At 44.4% G+C, this 21,462-nt stretch overlaps 2 protein-coding genes and 1 pseudogene across 2 annotated transcripts in view; 2 read left to right on the top strand and 1 right to left on the bottom strand.

Moving 5' to 3' along the window:
* Nucleotides 1–953, bottom strand: part of MTO1 (mitochondrial tRNA translation optimization 1) — a 32,194-nt gene extending 31,241 nt beyond the window's left edge. Inside the window, exon 1 of the mRNA XM_036249075.1 lies at nt 677–953. Coding sequence (XP_036104968.1) covers nt 677–890 — 214 coding nt within the window. The 5' untranslated portion in view covers nt 891–953. The remainder of the gene's footprint in view (nt 1–676) is intronic.
* Nucleotides 954–12,247: 11,294 nt separating this feature from the next.
* LOC118621240 lies at nt 12,248–13,189 on the top strand (annotated as a pseudogene).
* A 749-nt stretch (nt 13,190–13,938) lies between these two features.
* The window catches only part of CGAS (cyclic GMP-AMP synthase), a 70,751-nt gene continuing 63,227 nt past the window's right edge, over nt 13,939–21,462 (top strand). The window contains exons 1-2 of the mRNA XM_036248764.1: nt 13,939–14,805; nt 20,267–20,486. Of these exons, the coding sequence (XP_036104657.1) occupies nt 13,939–14,805; nt 20,267–20,486 (1,087 nt within the window). The remainder of the gene's footprint in view (nt 14,806–20,266; nt 20,487–21,462) is intronic.

Genomic DNA, 21,462 nt, shown 5'->3' with positions numbered 1-21,462 from the left:
AGGGATCCAACCGGTGACCTTCTGGTGCATAGGTCGATATTTAACCAGTGAGCCACACTGGCTGGGCACAAGATACTGTTTCAGCTAGCATCTATCATAATGCAAGAACGCGGTCTTGCTGCAAATTATGGCAGTCCAACCGTTGCCTTATTAAAGGCAAAAAAAACCCACAAAGCACCGTCGAATCCTGAGCACAAAAGTGGGGAACAAACATCCAGTAGAAATATAGAATGTAACAAAAGGTAGCATCCTTCTTCAAGAGGGCTTCACAAAATCTCGAGAAAAATACCAAGGTTGTTTAATAAACGATCACTAATAATGTGAATTCACTTTTTATCCAAAGCAACAAGCTAGTAAGGGTTAATGGCAACAATGAAATAAGAAGCTATCAGCAAGTTACAGAATTTTCAGTTTTCCCCTTTCCCGAGGCCCTACAACCCCCAGGCAATTACTTCTGTCAACAGCAGCATAATCCGCGGTACCCAAAATAGCCTAATCCAGAGTTCTGACCTGGGCCCGCCTGCGAGGCACAAATCGGGCTAAAACCACCCACACCAGGGTTCTCAGCAGCCTTGGGACAGGGAACAGATTGTCCACATCAGGCCCTGGAAGGGGTAGAACAGGATTATTTGCAATTTGCGTCCTACGCAAAGCCCCACTCCACCGTACTCCTCACCGATCGTGTCCACGCGGTGCGTGAGCAGCAGAGTTCGGGAGCCGCACCGAGCGGCAGCGGCGGCTGCCTCGGTCCCCGCGTGTCCTCCGCCTATGACTACCACGTCGAAGTGCGGAGTCCTGGGCGCAGCGCCGTCATTGCTGAACCGGGCCAACGGGTGCTGTTTGGTGAGGGAAGCCGCAATCCAGCGACCACCACCTCGGAGGGAGAACATGCTTGGAGAAAGGCAGTCTGAACCTGACACAAGCGAGGCGCACACGTTAAGGGCACGGGAGTAAATCTTCAGGGCGCAGCCACCTTGCTCTGACGTCACGGCGTAGCACGTCTCCGTCCAGCGTCGCCGCTGATTGGCGGTTTGGCGCGACTTGACTGGTCAATCTAGACCGGGTCACGGCGCTGGTGGTCTTGGGGCGTGTACCTGTGTCGTGGTCCGTGCAGGTTGTTTGATTACCGGCGGGTCTGGAGTGAGGCTTCCCACTCGGTGTGATTTTCGGTCTTCTCAGTCAAGTTGCAGCCCTGATCGCCAGGTGGCCGCCTAGAACAGTGATTTTGATCACGTTGCTTTATCAGATTCTTTGAATTTTGTGGCACACTATCACCTTGACTTCCGTTTGTTTATAATGACAAGAGTCTGAATAAGAATAGATTTGGAAGGAGTTCAAGTACGTTTGTGGATGAAAGATTCATGACGGCTCATTAGGGAAATCCCAAGGTTGAAGGTTAAATGCCCAGTCTTTTGAAGTTGATCTTTTTAAAGCCTTCCTTAAGAAAACTTTCACTGGTTCAAGAGTGAAACAACCTGTGTGGGAGTTTTATTTTTCTGATTATTAAAATCTATCAAATATATCATTTTGTTGTCTTATTACATTAATAATAAGTGTTCTTGATACACAATTTAAATCTTACAGAAATACGAAACTTTTGAGAGTTAAAGAACCTATAACTTCCATCAGGCCTTCAAATCCCCACCTCGATAATCATTGTCAGCATTTTCTAATTCTTCCTAGTTTTTTAATTGAATACTAACACTACTATTATTTTGCACATATAACAATGTGATTATATTGTTCTTAAGTTTGCTTCTTTTTTTAACAATATATTTTTTGACTCTCTCCATGCCAGTATATATGAATCTATCTCACTTTTTAGTGATATATACTATTCAATTGTGTATGTGAACCATGATTTATTTAATGAACTCCAATTACTAGGCATTTGGTTTTTACTAATTTTTTTTGGTATTATGATCATCCTTGTACAGGTATCATTTTTAAATTTATTGGACTTTTTCTATAAGTGAAAATACTGGGTAAAAAGACATATTTGAAAACCACTAAATTAATTTTCTAAAAACTTTGTGTCAGGTTGTACTAAGAGTGTAAAATTATTTCATCACACTGTAGCCAGCATTGGATTTTAATTAAGTTTTAACTATAAATATATTTTATATTTTTCATGAAAATGGGATATGTGCACTGTTTCATAATCTATTCTTGCACATCATAGTTTATCATGGACATTTTTTATGACAATAAATACAAGTTTATGTCATCTTCAAGGGTTATACATTATTTTATTAATATGTTAAAGTCAATAGCTTGAGTCTTTAATAAAAGAATCACTGGCCTACATTTTTAACTTTACTAATATCTTCACATGACATATATATTTATTTTTTCTTTATTGATTTTAGAGAGAGAGAGAAAGGGAGAGGTAGAGAGAGAGAGAAACATCAATGACAGAAAACATCAATTGGCTGCCTCATGCTGGCCCCCACTGGGGATTTGGCCCACAACCTGGGCATGTGCCCTGACCAGGACTTGAACTGGTGACCTCTTGGTGCATGGGTCGATGTTCAGCCACTGAGCCACACTGGCCGGGCCACATGACATATATTTAAATGAGACCCTTCTCTTTCCTATAGAACCAAAGATAAGATGTTTAGGCAGGGATAGATGTATGATTAACCAGATTTCCACTATAAAAGAAGATAAAGCTCTTCATTATGCTGAAGTTAGTCTGTTACCATTTGTGTTGAGGATCCCCAAGACCATCCTCAGGTGGTTTTTTTGTGTTTTACTTTATATAATTATTTCATTTGCTCCTCACATTAATTATGATGTAAATATTATCTTCTTTTTTAATTTAATTTATTGGGGTTACATTGGTTAATAAAATTATAAAGGTTTAAGGGGTACAGTTCTATAATGCAACATCTGTATATTGTATTATGTGTTCACCACCCTAAGTCATGTCTCTTTCCATCATCATTTATCCCCCACTTTACCCTCTACTCCCTCCCCCAACCCCTATATCCCTCTGGTAATGACCATACTGTTGTCCATCCTCAGATATACATTTTTTTTTTCATTCCAGGAAGAAATCACATTTTATTTCTGGCTAGTTTTCTCCTCTAGAGTGGATCAGGAGGGGGTGGCTTTTGGAGTGGAGATGTGGCTGGGTGGTGAGAAGGTGGGGTTGCTCATCTGTTTTTTACTGATGGCAGTAGGGTCTTGGGGTCTGTGTCTGGATCACTACTGCAGTATGTCATTTGTTGACAGGCCCTCCTTGAAATTTACTATTAAACTAGTTAGGTTGCTCTCCAGCTTGAAGGTCCCCAGTGAGCAAAGCTTGGGACCAGGCTTTGGGGAATTCTGAAGATTGAGTTAGAGGATCTTGGGCATATTGTTGCCTTGCCTAAGGTGGTGTTTGTGACAGTGGCAGCAGGGGCTGTGGCTGCCCATCCTCAGGTTTAGTGATAAGTTCAAAGGACTCTCAGAACTCAGAAAAGCTGTTATGTCATGGTTCTGGTTTATTACAGTGAAAGGATGCAGATTAAATTCAGCATGGCAAATGGTACACAGGGCAGAGTCCAGAACAGACCAGGCACAAGCTTCCAGTTGTGTCTCCCTCTGGAGTCACATGGACAGTGCTTACAAATGATGTGTGACAATACAAAGTATTGCCAACCTGGGAAGCTAACCCACACCTGGGTAGCCAGGGTTTTCACTGGGAGCCTTATGACTCTGTGCCTGCATAACTGACCTAGTTATTTAGTCTTCAATCACTACAGCATAGACCAGGGACCCATCCAAAATCACACTGTTAGTGTAAACTATCTGACATGGCCCAGAGCCCCAGGTATATACAAAGACACTTACAAAGTTGTTGTTGTTTTTTTATTGAGAAAGAGAGAGAGAAATTTGTTGTTCCACTTATTTATGCCATTATTTCATACTTGTATGTGCCCTGAACAGGGATTGAACCCACAACCTTGACATATTGGGACACCGCTCGCCAGGGTTATACAAAGATACTTTTATTCCAAGAGCTTACAAGTCATCTCCCAGGAGTCTGTCAGGGGCCAGTCCTTTCTTTGGAATGTGCAGAGTCTGAACACCCTAAGTCTGCTGAGTTAACTCTTTATGGCACATCCTTTTTATGAGTTAAGGGCATCTTCTTTGATCTTAAGTTAGACTGATTGATATATGTATGTTAAGAGATGATCTACCCAAATTACTGAACACCTGGAAACACAGTATTCAGGTCCCTGGATTGTAAAAGCATTAAAAACAAACAAACTATTATGGTTACAGAAAAGAGAGGTAAGAAAAAGTAGAATAAAAAACGTGTCACCAGAAAATATTTGGACCGTACAAATAATATTTTATTTATTTATTTTTATCCTTACCCGAGGACATTTTTCCATTTTTCGTTCAGACAGAGTGGGAGGGAGAGAGAGGAAGAGAGAGAGAGAGAGGAACATCGATGTGAAAGGGACACATCGAGTGGCTGCCACCCGCACGACCAACCAGGGCCAGGGACAAACTGCAACTGAGGTACGTGCCCTTAGCGGGAACCGAACCCGGGTCTCTCTGGACCTCAGGCCGACGCTCTAACCACTGAGCCAAACTGGCCAGGGCCCGTACAAATAATATTTTAAAACCCAGATAACTTACTTGTTAATGAATTTCCTTTCCTTCTACTCTCTAGTTAATTTCAAGTCTATTAGCTGTTGAGTGATGAGAAAAGTAGAAAATCTCTGCTATTGAAAGGAATAGTTTTATGGTCCATTTAGGCAGGGTATATATAAACAACAGAAGAAAAAGGAGGTCAGTTATAAATTGGTCAATTTTCTAACCATTTCGGAGAAAGGATGGGCTTACAAGAACAAATACTCTCACTCCGTGTCCTCAAAGAGTCTGCAGACTAGTAATTGGCACACATACGGTTGTGAGGCAGTACATTAAATGTCATAATATAGCCACAGTGAGCTGCGATTACAGGTTGCAGAGGGGGAGTGATCCTGTCCATGGCAGATGACAGGGAATGCTTACTTCACAATGGAACTGACTTATGAAATGGACTTCAAGTAATTCATAAAAGGACAGAAAAGTTATTGAAGAATCCTTATCATCTGTTCTCCAAATACTTTCTTAGTCTCTTAACTTTTGCATTTGCTGTTCCCTCAGCCTGGAATATTTTTCCTTATTCCCTTGCTCTGTACACCCATATTCCCACAAACTTTATGGTAGGTATTTAATGTTCCAGAAGAATCTCATTCAAGGCAATAGGAACAGTTACAGATAGGCAAGAAGATGGAGATTTTAAGTGTTAATGTTTTTTTTCCTTCACAGCCATTTCTTGATATACTTTGTCTTCCAAGACATCAAGATATTCTGGTTTTCCTCCTACTTTTCTGGCTGCTACTCCCCAATCTATTTTTTCCCCTTCTCAATCTATTTTTATGGTTTCTCCTCCTTGAGCACTGTACTCAAGTCTAAGGGTACAACCAAGCCAATCCCCCCAAACCCGTCTTTAGGTAGTCTATCTCTTGGGACTACTACTAACACCAATTCTGTAGCAGTCTGGATCCAATAAGGAGAGAAAAATCACACAGATTACGCAGAAGATACAAAATATAAAAATAATTCATTGTAATAAAGAATAATTATAAGGAACTTCCAGTCAAGATGGCAGCGTAGGTAAACGCGGTATCGCGTCCTCCCACAACCACATCAAAGTTACAACTAAACTACAGAACAACCATCATTCAAAACCACCTGAATTCAAGCTGAAGGGAAGTCCTACAACTACGGAATTAAAGAAGCAGCCACATCGAGACTGGTAGGAGGGGCGGAGGCAGACAGGCTGGTCCCATACCCACGTGTGGTGGATAAAAATTAGGAGGACACCTCGGCTGGGCAGGTCCTCCCTGAGGACTGAGGGGTCCCCGCCCCACACCAGGCACCCCAGTCAGTCAGGGTTCCAGTGCCAGGAAGAGACGTCCCCATAACTTCTGGCTGGAAAAACCAGCAGGAACTGAGGCTGAGGGAGGCTGAGGCGGCTGGAGCCCCAGGCAGTTCCTCTTAAAGGGCCCGCGCACGGACTTACCAGACCCTCTCCCTCTAAGCTTGGAGGGGAGGCAGCTCGAGGGGCACCAGAGACATACAGGGAAGAACTGAGCTGTTGGCATTGGAGCGAGGGCTGGAGAGGGGGCTTTCTCCGGGACAAACGTGCTGTAAGAGGCCTTTGTCCCTTTGGAGAGCCTTTCCCAGGGGCAGCAGACAGCCACCATATCTGGGACTCCAGAAATCTGGCTCACACTGTTTGCCCTGCCCTGGTGATTCCCTGAGGCCCCGCCCCACCCAACTTTCAGGTCCACCCAAGCTGTTGCCAGTTGCTTAACCATAGGATTGGCCTGTTTTGGCTCCTGCTTCAGGTTTTCCTAAATTCTTTCAAACAAGCAGCTTCTGGTCTCAGCTAGCCCCATACCTCTCATTAAGTAATACATAGAAACAAACACAGGGAGGCAGCCAAGATGAGGAGACAAAGAAACAGGTCCCAAATGAAAGAACTGAAAAAATCTCCAGGAAAAGAACTAAGCGAAATGGAGATAAGCAACCAAACAGATGCTGAGTTCAAAATACTGCTTATGCCCTGGCCAGTTTGGCTCAGCGGTTAGAGCGTCGGCCTGCGGTCTGGAGAGACCCGGGTTCGGTTCCCGCTAAGGGCACGTACTTCGGTTGCAGTTTGTCCCCGGCCCTGGTTGGTCGTGCGGGTGGCAGCCACTCGTGTCCCTTCACGTCGATGTTTCTCTCTCTCTCCCTTCCTCTCTCTCCCTCCCACTCTATCTGTACAAAAAATGGAAAAATATCCTCGGGTGAGGATAAAAAAACAAACAAAATACTGCTTATAAGGATGCTCAATGAACTTATTGAGAACCTCAGCGAACTTAGTGAGGGCCTCAAGAGTATAAAAAAGGACCAGTCAGAAATGAAGGAGGCACTAACTGAAATAAAGAATAATTTACACAGATTCAATAGTAGAATAGGTAAAGCCAAGAAGCAAACCATCGATTTGGAATATAAGGAAGCAAAAAACACCCCATCAGAACAGCAAAAAGAAAAAAGAATAAAAAAAAAAAAAAATGAGGATAGTGTAATGTGCCTCTGGGACAACTTCAAGTGTGCCAACATTCGCATCTTGGGGGTGCCAGAAGGAGAAGAGAACAAGAAATCGAAAACCTATTTGAAACAATAATGGCCAAAAACTTTCCTAATTTGGTGAAGGAAACAGACATATAAGTCCAGGAAGCACAGAGAGTCCCAAACAAGATGAACCCCAAGAGTTCCACACCAAGACACATCATCATCAAAATGCAAAAAGTTCAAGACAAAGAAAGAATCTTAAAACCAGCAAGAGAAAAGCAGTTAGTTACCTACAAGGGAATTCCCATAAGACTGTCAACTGATTTCTCAAAGGAAACTTTGCAGGCCAGAAGGGAGTGGCAAGAAATATTCAGAGTGATGAAAACCAAGAACCTACAACCAAGATTACTCTATCCTGCAAAGCTGTCATTTAGAATCGATGGCCATATAAAGAGTTTCCCAGACAAGAAAAAGTTAAAGGAGTTCATCACCACCAAACCATTACTATATGAAATGTTGAAGGGTCTTTTTGAAGAAAAAGATAAAATATATGAACAAACAAAATGGCAATGAATGCATATCTCTCAACAATGGAATCTACAAACAAAATAAACAGGCAGAACAGAAACATTCTCCTAGATACAGAGAAATTTTGTTTGTTGTCAGATGGGAAGGGGGTTGGTGGAATGGGTGAAAAAGGTGAAGGGATTAAGAGCAAATTGTTTGCTAGACTGACAAACCTCAAAGAGAAGGGGGTTGGAGGGTGGGAAGAAATAAACCAAAGAACTTATATGCATAACCAATGGACACAGACAACATTGTAGGAAAAGGCAGGAGGCGGGGTGGGAGTGGGGAGGAGGAGGTCAATGGGGGAAAAATGAGGAACATCTGTAATACATTCAACAATAAAGATAATAAATAAATAAATAAATAAATAAATAAATAAATAAATAAATAAATATCCTTGGGGAAAAAAAAGAATACAAGATATAAAGGATCTTGCCCTGGCCGGTTTGGCTCAGCGGTTGGAGCGTCGGCCTGCGGTACAGAGAGACCTGGGTTCAGTTCCCGCTAAGGGCACGTACCTCGGTTGCAGTTTGTCCCCGGCCCTGGTTGGTTGTGCGGGTGGCAGCCACTCGATGTGTCCCTTCACATTGATGTTTCTCTCTCTCTCTCTTCCTCTCTCTCCCTCCTGCTCTATCTGAACAAAAAATGGAAAAATGTCCTCGGGTGAGGATAAAAAAAAAAAAAAAAAAAAAAGATGTAAAGGATCTCTATATAGCACTCTAGGGGCGAGGGAGAATGCCCAAAGAAGAATAAACTTGGAAGGGGTTTAGACCTCAAGTGCAAAAGACCTTCATAGAACATGGACCACACAAGGAAGCTTGCAGAGGGAACAGCAGCTCTGTGTGGACTTCCTGGGCCACAAGCAGGTTGCACACAGGGTTTGCAAAAAGATAAACTGCCTGGTGTGTTGATCTACCCTCTGGCCCACAGATAGCTGTATGCAGGCCAGGCAGAAATCTTGGTTTCTCTGTCTAGTAAGCTGTAGACAGGTTATGGCCAGGCCAAACTTGCAAGATCCCAGAAGGATCACTTTCTAGGCCTGTGCCTGGGATAGGTTCTATCAGATTTTCTCATACCCACGAGGCCAACTTTTGCCCTACTCAACTGCCTTCCACTCTCTCCACTATGCTGGACATTGCAAGAAACTTCTTCCTCCTGCAATGTCCTTCAACAGCATCTACTGAGAAAGTTGAATGTAGTGGGCTTTTCAAAAAAGAAATGCTTAAAGAGTTCTGTCATTTCAGAAGGCATATATTGAGGGGTATATATATGCAGCTGAGAGACAGTGAGCTGATAACTGACACATCTCATACTTCACAAGCTCTGGCCACACTTGTTTGAACAACTAGGCATAGTCCCAGCTTGGGTCCTTTGCATTAACTTTTCCTTCTGCCTGGAATGCTTTTCCCTTGGGTATGCCCTCCTTTAAATCTTTGCTCAAATGTCACTCTCAGTATTTTAGTATTGTTTTTTTTTTTATCCTCACCCGAGGACATTTTTCCATTTTTTGTTCAGGTAGAGTGGGAGGGAGAGAGAGGAACAGAGAGAGAGAGAGAAACATCGATGTGAAAGGAACACATCGAGTGGCTGCCACCCGCACAACCAACCAGGGCCGGGGACAAAGTGCAACCGAGGTACGTGCCCTTAGCGGGAACCAAACCCGGGTCTCTCAGGACCGCAGGCCGACGCTCTAACCGCTGAACCAAACCGGCCAGGGCAGTATTTTAGTATTGTACCATACCTCATTCCTGATCCTTCTTTCACTGTTCCCCCCCCCTTTTTCTTTAAAACTTTGTATTTATTAATTAGAGAGAGGGATTTGTTCCACTTATTTATGCATTCATTGGTTGATTCTTGTCTGTGCCCTGACCAGGGATTGAACCCACAATGTTGGCATATCGGGATGATGCTCTAATCAACTGTGTTACCTGGCCAGAGCCTTATTTTTTTTCCTTTTTCAATATGGCTTATCATAGTCTATTGTATGTTTATTGTCTGTTTTTCCATGCCAAAATGTAAGCTCCAAAAGGGCAAGAGTCTTTGTTTCTCAATATATTTCAAGAATATAGAATAGCCCTCGCCGGTTTGACTCAGTGGTTAGAGCATTGGCCTGCGGTCCAGAGAGACCCGGGATCGGTTCCCGCTAAGGACACGTACCTCGGTTGCAGTTTGTCCCTGGCCCTGGTTGGGTCGTGTGGGTGACAACCACTCGATGTGTCTCTTTCATGTCGATGCTTCTCTCGCTCTCTCTTTCTCTCCTACTCTATCTGAATAAAATGTGGAAAAATGTCCTCGAGTGAGGATAAAAAAAAAAAAAAGAATATAGAATAGAAGACACTCAAATATTTGTTGAGTGACTAAGTGAATTACTGAGACAGACATGAAACATAAAAGATAAGATGTGAAATCAAGGGAAAATATATACCTATAAGTGAATCCCGTGTGTGTTTTTTCTGCTAAAGACCAAGATTCATGTCAAGACTTGACTAAAAAGTCATTTCTCTGTGATCTGGACACTGGTTGCTGCAGCAAGATTGAGCAAGGAACAACTTTTCTTCCTTTGACAGGTCAGCAGCAGAAGGATTTAATTCTGGTCTGGATTGTTGCTTGCATGTTTTTGATTAAGAAAATACCAGTGGACTTTTGAAGACTTTGGAAGACTGCATGAAGCTGTCTGTGGAGTCATTTCCTGGATTCCATGACAAGCAACTGGAGCCCTTGGAGAAGAAAAATAGAACCATGGAGCAGAGGTCTTCAGAATGGAGCAGGCACATCCCTGGGCATCCTGGAAGACCACCCATGTACACTTGCAGTTTTAAGGAAATGTATTTCCAAATTTCAGCTTCCAGTTTACTCTTCCCTGAAATTGGTCAGCTTGCAAACAAGCCTAATTATACAACAGTCCTTCCATTTTACAATGAAAAAATATATACACCTCTCACATCACAATTCACACCAGGGCTCACTGCCCTGGGGCGTAAGAAAATCTCTTTGTACCAAAGAGAAGTATATATCAAAGTCCAGGATTCAGGAAACACTTTAAAAAATTAATCCAGCCCTGGCCGGTTTGGCTCAGCAGTTAGAGCCTTGGCCTGCGGTCTGGAGAGACCCGGGTTCAGTTCCTGCTAAGGGCATGTACTTCGGTTACAGTTTGTCCCCGGCCCTGGTTGGGTTGTGCAGGTGGCAGCCACTCGATGTGTACCCTTCACATCGATGTTTCTCTCTCTCTCTCTCTCTCTCCCTCCCCTCCTCCCTCCCCCCTGCTCTATCTGAACAAAAAATGAAAAAATGTCTTCCGGTGAGGATAAAAAATTTTTAATCCATTGGCAGATGAATAAATAAAAAAAATGTGGTATATACACAGAATAGAATAATTCAGCCTTAAAAAGGAAGGCAGACATATGCAACAACATGGATGAACCTTGAGGATATTATCTCAAGTGAAATAAGCCAGTTATTAAACCACCAAGACTGGGTGGCTCACTTCCTGAGGTGCCCAGAGTAGTCAAATTCAGAGATAGAAAGTAGAAGGTGATTGCCAGGGGCTGGAGAGAGGGGAGACTGGGGTGTTCCTGTTTAATGGGTACAGAGTTTCGGTTTTCCAAGATCAAGAGTTCTGGAGATGGATGGTGGTGATGGTTGCATAACAATGTTAATGTATTTAATGTCACTGAACTGTATACTTAAAAATACTACGGTTAGTATGATTTTAAAAAAAGTAATCAAGGCATTCTAAACCCAAGGGGTTCCTGTCTCATATGTATTTCTGTAAAGGGCTTGGCTTTAGAAATGGATTTTTGAAAGCCTGTATTGTGATACTCTGGAATCTGAACAGCCATGCATTATTTAAAATGTATAATTCTTTGATGGATTTTTGAGAGCCAATGGATAAAACTCACGAATAAGAACTTCACGTAATTTCTTTAAGATTGTATGTGCTGTCCTGCCGGTGTGGATCAGTGGTTGAGCGTCGACCCATGCACCAAACGTCGCCAGTTTGATTGCTGGTCAGGGCACATGCCCAGGTCGTGGACCAAATCCCCAGTGAAGGACATGCAGTAGGCGGCCAATCGATGTTTTCTCTCATTGATGTTTTCATCTCTCTCTCCATCTCCCTTCCTCTCTCTCTAAAATCAATAAAATAAAATAAAATAAAATGCTCTTTGGATATCAGTGGGTAGAAAATTAAAAAAAAAAAAAGATTGTGTGTGCTTTCAAAAAGTCACATAGGGCCCTGGCCGGTTTGGCTCAGCGGTTAGAGCATCAGCCTGCGGTCCCGAGAGACCTGGGTTCGGTTCCCACTAAGGGCATGTACCTTGGTTGCAGTTTGTCCCTGGCCCTGGTCGGTCGTGCGGGTGGCAGCCACTCGATGTGTCCCTTTCACATCGATGTTTCTCTCTCTCTCTCTCTCTCTCTCTCTTCCTCTCTCTCCCTCCCACTCTACCTGAACAAAAAATGTCCTTGGGTGAGGATAAAAAAAAAAAAAAAAAAAAAAAGTCACATAGGCCCTCTGCTCCTCCTGTTCATCAGACAGCCACGTCTTCCTGTGCAGGGCCAGCTGCAACCCTGAGATATGATGAAGGTCAGGGTGAACACATTTGTCTGTATTGGGTGCCTGGTCACCAGGGATGCCTGGCAAAGTGGATATTGCTGCCATCAATAACCCCTTCATTGACTTCAGCTATATGGTCTACATGTTCCAGTAGGATTCTACTCATGGCAAGTTCAAAGGCATCGTCAAGGCCAAGAACATTTCCATCTTCCAGGAGCGAGACCCCCGCCAACATCAAAAGAGGTGATGCTGGTACTGAGTATGTTGTGGAGTCCACTGGTGTGTTTACTACCTTGGAGAACGCTGGGGCTCACTTGAAGGATGGAGCTAAGAAGGTCCTCATCTCTGCTGCTCCTGCAGATTCCCCCATTTTGTGATGGGTGTGAACCATGACAATATGACAACTCCCTCAAGATTGTCAGCGATGCCTCCTGTACCACCAACTGCTTGGCCCCCCTGGCCAAGGACTTCCATGACAACTGTGGCATTGTGGAGGGACTGATGACCACAGTCCATGCCATCACTGCCACCCAGAAGACCATGATGACCCCTCTGGGATACTGTAGCTTGATGGCCGAGGGGCTGCTCAGAACATCATCCCTGCTTCTGCTGGTGCTGTCAAGGCTGTGGACAAGGTCATTCGTAAGGTGAATGGAAAGCTCAGTGGCATGGCTTCCCGTGTCTCCATTCCCAATGTGTCAGTTGTGGATCTGACCTGCCACCTGGAGAAAGCTGCCAAATACAGTGACATCAAGAATGTAGTGAAACAGGCATAAGAGGCCCTTTCAATGGAGTCCTAAGCTATACTGAGGACCAGGTTGTCTGCTGTGACTTTAACAGTGACACCCATTCCAGTGTTGGGGTGGCACTGCCCTCAACGACAACTTTTCTGGTATGACACTGAATTTGGCTACAGCAAATAGGGTGTTGGGCCTTATGGTCGACATGGCCTCCAAGGAATAAGACTCCCCTCCACCACCAGCCCCAACAAGAGGAAGAGAGGCCCTCAGCTGCTGGGGAGTCTTGCCCCCAATGGATCCCCCAACACACTGAGGATCTCCTGACCTCCAAGTTTCCATCGCAGACTCCCTGAAGCAGGGGAGGGGCTTAGGGAGCCCTAGCTTGTCAGGCACCAGCAATTAAGTTCACTGTACCCAGCGAGGGAAAGAAAAAGTCAAATAAAATAAAAATTTATTTCAAATACAGTGAATCTTAATCACTCTCAACCTTTGTAAAAGGTGGACATTTTCTATTTCCCATTAAATTAAAAAAAAAAAACTTATTTAATCTTACATTGAAAAAGTTTGTCAACTTCAATGGGCGAGAAAGCCTGTAGTTCTCCAAAACTCTTTTAGGTGGTATTCCAGCAAATGCGTCCGACTGTGGCTATTCCTGAGAGTGTTTCCTGCTTCTCGGGGGTTAGGTCTTGAGTGCTTACCAAGCTGGTGGCAGCAATGGCATCAGAGCAGGAGAACATCAGCGCTCTCCTGGACCGTGGGCCGCCCACGCTGTTGCCGCGGGGGCGTGGCTCCCAGCGTGGCCGCCCAGCGTGGGTTCACACTGCGTGCGCGGTTCACGGTTGGGTTCACAGCCTTCCCGCCAGACTTAAAGTTTTAAGTTTCAGTTCCGGAGGCTGGCTGTAAGGGCTGGTTCCTCTACCGTTCCCTTTTCGCGAAGCTGAGTTAACTTTCGGGTAACGAGGAGCGCCAGCCATGGATCCTCAGCGCAGAAATGCGACGAAGGCAGGTTCGAAGGCGGGAGCCGCCACCGCCCAGGTTTCGGCGCGTGGTGCGAATGGCGCCAAGCGGAAGCCATCTGCAGTGGAAACCACCCGGACGAAGCCCAGCGCCTCGGGCCCCCAGGAGAGACCGCAGGTACGCGCGCGGGGTGCGCGCACCGAGAAGGTGCCTCTGAGCGCTGAGGACCGGCAGGCAGCTTTGGCCGAGGGGCCGGAGCCCCCTGCGTTCCGGGGGCCACCCGTTCCCAGGGCTGGATCTCGCCGGGAGGGGGGCGCACGCGCCAAGAAGGCGCCTCTGTGCTCTGAGGACTCGGAGGACCGGCAGGACCGGCCGGCAGCTTTGGCCGAGAGGCCGGAGCCCCCTGCGTTCCGGGGGCCACCCCTTCCCAGGGCTGGATCTCGCCGGGAGGGGGGCGCACGCGCCAAGAAGGCGCCTCTGAGCGCTGAGGACGCGGAGGACCGGCAGGACCGGCAGGCAGCTTTGGCCGAGGGGCCGGAGCCCCCTGCAGCCAGGAGGCCGACCCTTCCCAAGGCTGGATCTCGCCGCGAGGGGAACGCGCGCTCCGGTGCGCAGCGGAGACCTCTGTCTAGGCCCACAGAGGTCCCCGACCACGTCCTGCTAGTCCCAGCACCTAGTCTCTGCCTGAGACAGCCGGCGCCCGGCGCCTGGAAGCCCCGGGCCGTGCTAGAGAAGTTGAAACTAAGGACCTCGGAAATCTCAAACGCGTCAAAGGCTGTAAACAATGTCGTGGACCACCTGCAACGAAGATTGCAGAGCAGTCAGTCCGAGTTCAAAGGTGTCTCGCTGCTGGGCTCTGGGAGCTACTACGAGCGAGTGAAGGTGAGTTGGGGATCCCCAGCACGCCGCCAGTCTTCCTAACCCCTCTCCCAACTTCCCGGATATTCCCCACCTCCTATTGGACCTGACTTTACTTCATAAAAAACTCAGACTCTATTTCTTTAGTTCTCATTAAAACCACGAACATTTATTCTTTCGTTTATTCATTACTACATCCAACGAACACAGAGCCCACCTACACTGATTGTTAGCCACTGTCAAGACACTGCTATTGGGAGAATTCAAATGTATAAATTAATTCATTTAAGCAGACCTGTATTGTGTTTCTCCAACAGTGCTATGCTTGGTGGTTTCTGGTCAGATTATGACTTGGGTGATTAGGAGTGATCTGTGAAAAAATTAACAAGATTAATATATTTAAGAAACGTTTTCCTATGAGGACATCGCACTCTAAAGGAAAAGTATTTTCAGTCTCTTTCTCCAGCCCTTGCAGATCCACTCTCTCCTCAAATTTTTATTCATTTATTATGGGAAACTCACTGTAAGTGATATTTAAAAAAAACCTTAAGAGACAATTTCCTGCAGGTACTAAAAAGTATACTTCCTAAATAGACAGTTTGTTTCTTTTTCCATTGATTTTTAGATAGAGTGGAAGGGGGGGAGGGAGAGAGAGAGAGAGAGAGAGAGAGAGAGAGACCGATTTGGGGCAGGGGATAGAACCTGCAACCCATGTAGGTGCCCTTGACCAGGTATGGAACCTGGGACCCTTTGGTCCAGGGCCAGTGCTCTTAACTGAGCAAACCAGCCAGACCCAGATGTAACTTTTTAAGTGTGTATTCCACAGCTCCATTTATTCGTGAGTGGTTTTCATTAAAGCCATCATTTCAGTATAAATTGAAGGTTTAGGAGCAGGTTCATGACTGGCGTTTGTTTCCCAACCAGTGGCAGTGGTGAAAGTGGACAGTCTTGTCTTGGTCTTGATCTTACAGAAAATTCTTTTAGCGGTTCCCTGTTGAGTTTGATGTTAGCTGTGGGTCTGTCATATATGGGTTTTTATTATGTTGAGGTATGTTTCCTTTATTCCCACTTTGCTGAGAGCTTTTATCATAAATGGTTGGATTTTGTCAAATGTTCTTCTTCATCTGTTGATGTGATCATATGATTTGTATCCTTCATTTTGTTTATGTCGTATAACAATTTACTTGATTTGTGGATATTAAACTAACCTTGCATCCCAGGAATAAATACCACTTGGATCATGGTGTATTATGTTTTTAATGTATTCCTGAATTTGGTTTGCTAATATCTCGAGGATTTTTTTCATCTGTGTTCATTGGGGACCTTGGCTTATAGTGTTTTGTGTGTGATGTCTTTGGTTTGGGAATGAGGGTAATAGTGACCTCATAAAATGAGCTTGGGAGGCTTCCTTCCTCTTAAATTCTTTTGAATAGTTTAAGAAGGATAGGTGTTCATTCTTTAAATGTTTGGTCAAATTCACCTGTGAGGCCGTCAGTCCAGGACTTTTGTTTGCTGGGAGTTTTTTGATTACTGATCTGACTTGGTTTGTAGTAATTGGTTTGTTCAAATATTCTGTTTCTTCTGAATTTAGTTTTGGACGATTGTGGGTTTCTAGGTATTTATTCATGTCTTTGAAATTTTTCAATTTGTTGCATATAATTGTTCATAGTATTTTCCTATAGTCCTTTGCCTCTCTGTGGTGTGAGTTGTCACTTCTCTTTTGTTTCTGATTTTTTTTTACATGGGTCCTTTTACTTTTTTTCTTAATGAGTTTGGTTAAAGGTTTATCAATCTTATCTTTTTTTTCTTTTCCCTGTTCTGATTGTTTTCTGCTACCTTGTCTTCCAAATGGCTGATTGAGTCTTTTGCTTTATCTAATCTGATATTGATTCCTTCTAGTGTATTCTTTATTTCAGTTATTGTACTCTTAATTTCTGACTGTTTTTTAATGACTTCTATGTCCTTTTTTGTGCTTACTATATCTTTGCTGAAGTTCTCACTAAGTTCCTTGAGTATCACTTTATAACCAGTGTTTTGAACTCTGTATCTGTTAGATTGCTTGCCTCCATTTTGTTTAGTTCTTTTTCTGGAGAATTCTCTTGTTCTTTCATTGGGGACATGCTTCTTTGTCCCCTCATTTTGGCTGCCTCTCTGTGTTTGTTTCTATGTACTAGGTAGATCTGCTATGTCTCTCAGTCTTGGCTTGGTGGCCTTAGAAGGTGCCCTTTAGGGCCCAGTGGCACAGTCTTCTTGGTCAGCTGAGTGGGGTGCTCCAGGAGTGTCTCTTTTGTAAATTGTGTGTGTCCTCCTGTTAATTGAGCCTTAATTGCTATTGACAAATCAGCAGGTGGGATTGATGGTCAGACTGACTGGCTGTGAGGATTGGCCATGACCTCAGTGTATGAGCTTCTCTGGAGAGGCTGATCCTATAGTATTCGGTGCCTACTGAGACTACCCTTGGGGTGTGTTGCTTGTGGAGCTAATCAGGTGGTGCTGTGTTGTGGTCTGAAACTGGTCACCAGTTTTGTTGGTTCTGGGTCTTTTGGGGCAGGGGGGCTCTGACACAGGCCAATGTCAGACACTGTCTATACTTGGTCTGCATGTGTGTGGGAGAGGCCACACTGTGAACCGAGGCTGTCTGCCACAAGTACTGAGCCTGGGGAAGGTCACCAAGAGGCACCTCGAGTACTGCCACTGCCTGTCAGCTACTGGTAAGGCTCAGTAGCTGAAAAAGCCTTGGGCAGCACGCAACTTGGATGTCAGAGTGTCACCAGTCTGGGGGTAGTGGTGATCACCAGGTTAATTCAGATTCAGATTTGGCACCAGTGCTGAGCCTGAGGCATTTCAGCATACATCTCAGTATACACCGAGGCCAGCCGCCACCTGCTTGGGCCTGTGGACCCTTGCTATGGGGCATGATCTCAGGGAGTCATCAGGGTGGTGTTGGTGAAGTTCACTAGGATAATGCAGATTCAGATTTGGCTGTGTGGGGAGAGGGCCCAACACAGGAAACATTGCACCTGCTGTCTGTTCAGAAGGAGGGCTCAACATAGGGACCACAGCAGTCATCCCTGCCGTCCATCCAGCCCTTGCCCTGAAGCCACACACTCAATTTCCCCCTGTGTGTTTCTGGTGACCTCTGAGCTGCTGTTCCTCTGCTGGAGCCCCAGTGAGTGCCTGCGAGTGAGAGCCTGTGTGCCAGCTCTTTAAAGGGATGCCTGGGTTTCCAGCAGCGTTTTGTCTCACCTACATGGATGAATCCCCAGTGATTTTCACAGGCAGATATTATGTGGGCTCCTCTTTCTAGCACTGGTGTTCTCAGCGTGGGTCCAAGACCCTTTGGTCCTCAGTAGGGATCTCTGTAGCTGAGATATCTTTCTGGTTCCTCAATTGCAACCTATAGGTTAGGCCAGCCCATTTCACATCTCTTCCCCTCCTACCAGTCTCAACATGGCTTCTTCTTTATATCCTTAGTTACAGGACTTCTGTTCAGCTAGTTATCAGATAGTTCTCCAGGTTGATTGTTTTGTAATTTAGTTGTAATTTTGATGTGGTCATAGGAGGAGGCAAGTACAGTCTCCATCTACTCTGCAATCTTAACCAGAACCTTTCAGCCATTTTTCTTGAATAATCTTCCTTGGATTGTTGCAAGTGTTTGGTTAATTTGTAGAGTCTTCAAAGAATTGCATGGGGAAAATGCAGTCTTTCTCTCTTCCTCTTCTTATAAAGTCACCAATCCTATCAGATTATAAACCCACCCTCATGATCTGATTTAATCCTAATTACCTCCTGAAAGTTCTGTCTCCAAGTACAGACACATTGGGAGTTAGGGCTTCAATATCTGAATTTTGGGAGGATGGTTAAGTACACAGCACAGCACATCTCAATTTGGACTAGCCACATTTCATGTGGTCAGTAGACATAGCTATTAGGTATCATGTTGAACAGTGCAGTCCAATAGCTGTACTTGCAACATACCCTAACTAGTAAAAGCAAGCATTTATTATAATTGCTTTAATTATTATTATTATTGTGAGAATGGAAAAGATTCTTTGAAGCTTCTACAAATGCTATGGTTCTAAGACACTAATTTGTATATGACTTGGAGCTCATACTCACTTGGGTGACCAGCAGGTATAAGAAGATAGCCCCTTGCCCTGGCTGGTTTTGCTCAGCGGTTAGAGCATCGGCCTGCGGTCCTGAGAGACCTGGGTTCGGTTCCCGCTAAGGGTATGTACCTCGGCTGCAGTTTGTCCCCGGCCCTGGATGGGTTGTGCGTGTGGCGACCACTCGATGTGTCCCTTTCACGTCAATGTTTCTTTCGCTCTTCCTCTTTCTCCCTTTCACTCTGTCTAAACAAAAAAATGGAAAAATGTCCTCAAGTGAGGATAAAAAAAAAAAAAGATGGCTCTTGCTCATCTAGCCAATAGGTGAATACACACATTTTTGAGACCATTGTGACAGGTGGCTGCAGTGCATATTTTGTGATGTAAAGGATGGCACATTTCAAGGTCTTTAATTTTATTAAGCTTTAACCTCAAAATAAAACTGCCCGGCCCATGTGGCTCAGTGGATTGAACATTGTCCCATGCACTGAGAGGTCTCTGGATTGATTTCCAGTCAGGGTACATGCCCAGATTGTGGGCCCAATCCCCAGTAGGGGGTGTGCAGGAGACGGCCAGTTGATGTTCTCTCTCATAGATGTTTCTATCTCTCTCTCCCTCTCCCTTTCTTTCTCTAAAAATCAATAAAGACTAAAAATTTAAAAATAGCCCTGGCCGGTTTGCCTCAGCGGTTAGAGCATTGGCCCACGGACCAGAGAGTCACGGGTTCGATTCTGGTCAAGGGCACGTACCTCGGTTGCAGTTGGTCCCCAGCCCCAATCAGGGTTGTTTGGGAGGCAACCAGTCGATGTTTCTCTCTGTCTCTCTCTCTCTCCCACTTTTTTTTTCTTTATCCTCACCTGAGGACATTTTTCCTTTTTTTTTTTCAGATAGAGTGTGTGTGTGTGGGGAGAGAGAGAGAGAGAGAGAGAGAGAGAGAGAGAGAGAGAGAAAGAGAAACATTGATGTGAAAGGGACACATCGAGTGGTTGCCACCTGCACGACCAAACCAGGGCCGAGGACAAACTGCAACCCAGGTATGTGCCCTTAGTGGGAACCGAACCTGGGTCTCTTCTCCCACTTTTTCTGATGATAAATAGAAAAGCATCTCGGGTGAGAAATAAAATAGTAAAAAATAAAATAAAGTTGCTTTAAATTATAAAAATCATATGTATTCATGTTAAAAAGAATGAGTATAGAACCTATAAACTAAAGCCAATAAATACTCTCCCAGCTTCACTAGTCCCACTACCAGAGGGTATAAATATTAGAAGTCTTGCTTTTAAAAAGAGGGTTTTAAGAGGAAATTTTAAGAAAAAAATTGCAGTGGCTTGGAAAATATTCACAAGCAAACATTTAGTGCTGTTTTTGCATTTTCTTAGGTTTCTGCTCCTAATGAATTTGATGTTATGTTCCAACTGGACACCCCCAGAATTCAGCTAGAAGAATATCACAACAGTGGTGCTCATTACTTTGTGAAGTTCAAAAGAAATCCCAGAGGACACCCTCTGAATGAGTTTTTAGAAGACGGAGTATTATCAGCTTCTAAGATGCTGTCCAAGTTTAGAAAAATCATTAAGGAAGAAGTTAAAAACATTGCAGGTAAGATTTTTACTTTTATTCTTAAAGGTGTAATTGTGCCTACTAATTGCCAGTGTATACTCCTCTCCTGATCGTTCTTGACCTCCCTGCAGCACACTGTTGACTTCTCCCTCCCAGAAACAACTCTTTACTCTTGATATTATTCTACTGTATTTTCCTGGTATTCTTTTAAAATGTTGATTGGCTCTATTTTGGTCTCCTTTGAACTGCTTCCTGTGCCACAGGGCAAATGTGGTTGAATAAAATCACAGGATCCCCTCCTGAAGCTTGAATCTTGTAGACACAAGAGTGCTCTGAAGGGAAAGAACTGGGAGAAGTAGTAGCAGTTGGAGTGATGGAGCAAGGCCTGAGGCAGAAAAGAGCTGGGCAGGCTCAAGGAGCTAAACGAGGCCCATGTGCACAAGGGGAAGAGTCACATGAAATGCAGTAGAAGAGGTGTTCAGGGACTAGATTCTTCAGAGACTTGCAGATCCTGAAAAAGGGTTCAGATTTTATTTTATGTTCATTAAGAAGCCAAGTTTTAATTACAAAATAATGATTGGCTTTGTATTTCTAACAGTTTACTCTGGCTTCTATGGAGAAGATATTATAAGAAGGCAAATAAAGAGATTAGAAAGGAAAATATTTTAATAGTTTAATTGAAAAGACGGGGATGTGGTGGAATGATAGGATGGACAGAAACAGACACGCCCAACCTGTAGCAGTGCTGACTTTGGATTAAGTGTAGGGATGAAAGAGAGGATGGAATTGGAGAAGGCTCCCAGGTTTCTGGATTGAGCACCTGTATAGATTGATTATGCCATTGACTTAGAATGGAAGGACGGAGAAGGGACACATTTGGGGGAATGAAGGGTTTGGCTTTGGTTATGTTAAGTTAGAGATTCCTATGCTGTGTTAAAGGGAATGTGTCAAGTAGGTAGTTAGAGATGGGTTTGGAGTTCAGAGGATACCTTTGGGCTGCATGTCAGCATATAAG

Source organism: Molossus molossus, unplaced genomic scaffold (genome assembly GCF_014108415.1).
Source record: "Molossus molossus isolate mMolMol1 unplaced genomic scaffold, mMolMol1.p scaffold_m16_p_8, whole genome shotgun sequence".
NCBI classification, from domain to species: Eukaryota; Metazoa; Chordata; class Mammalia; order Chiroptera; family Molossidae; genus Molossus; species Molossus molossus.
Note: the sequence above shows the minus strand (reverse complement) of the source record. Positions and strands in the feature narration are given on the sequence as shown.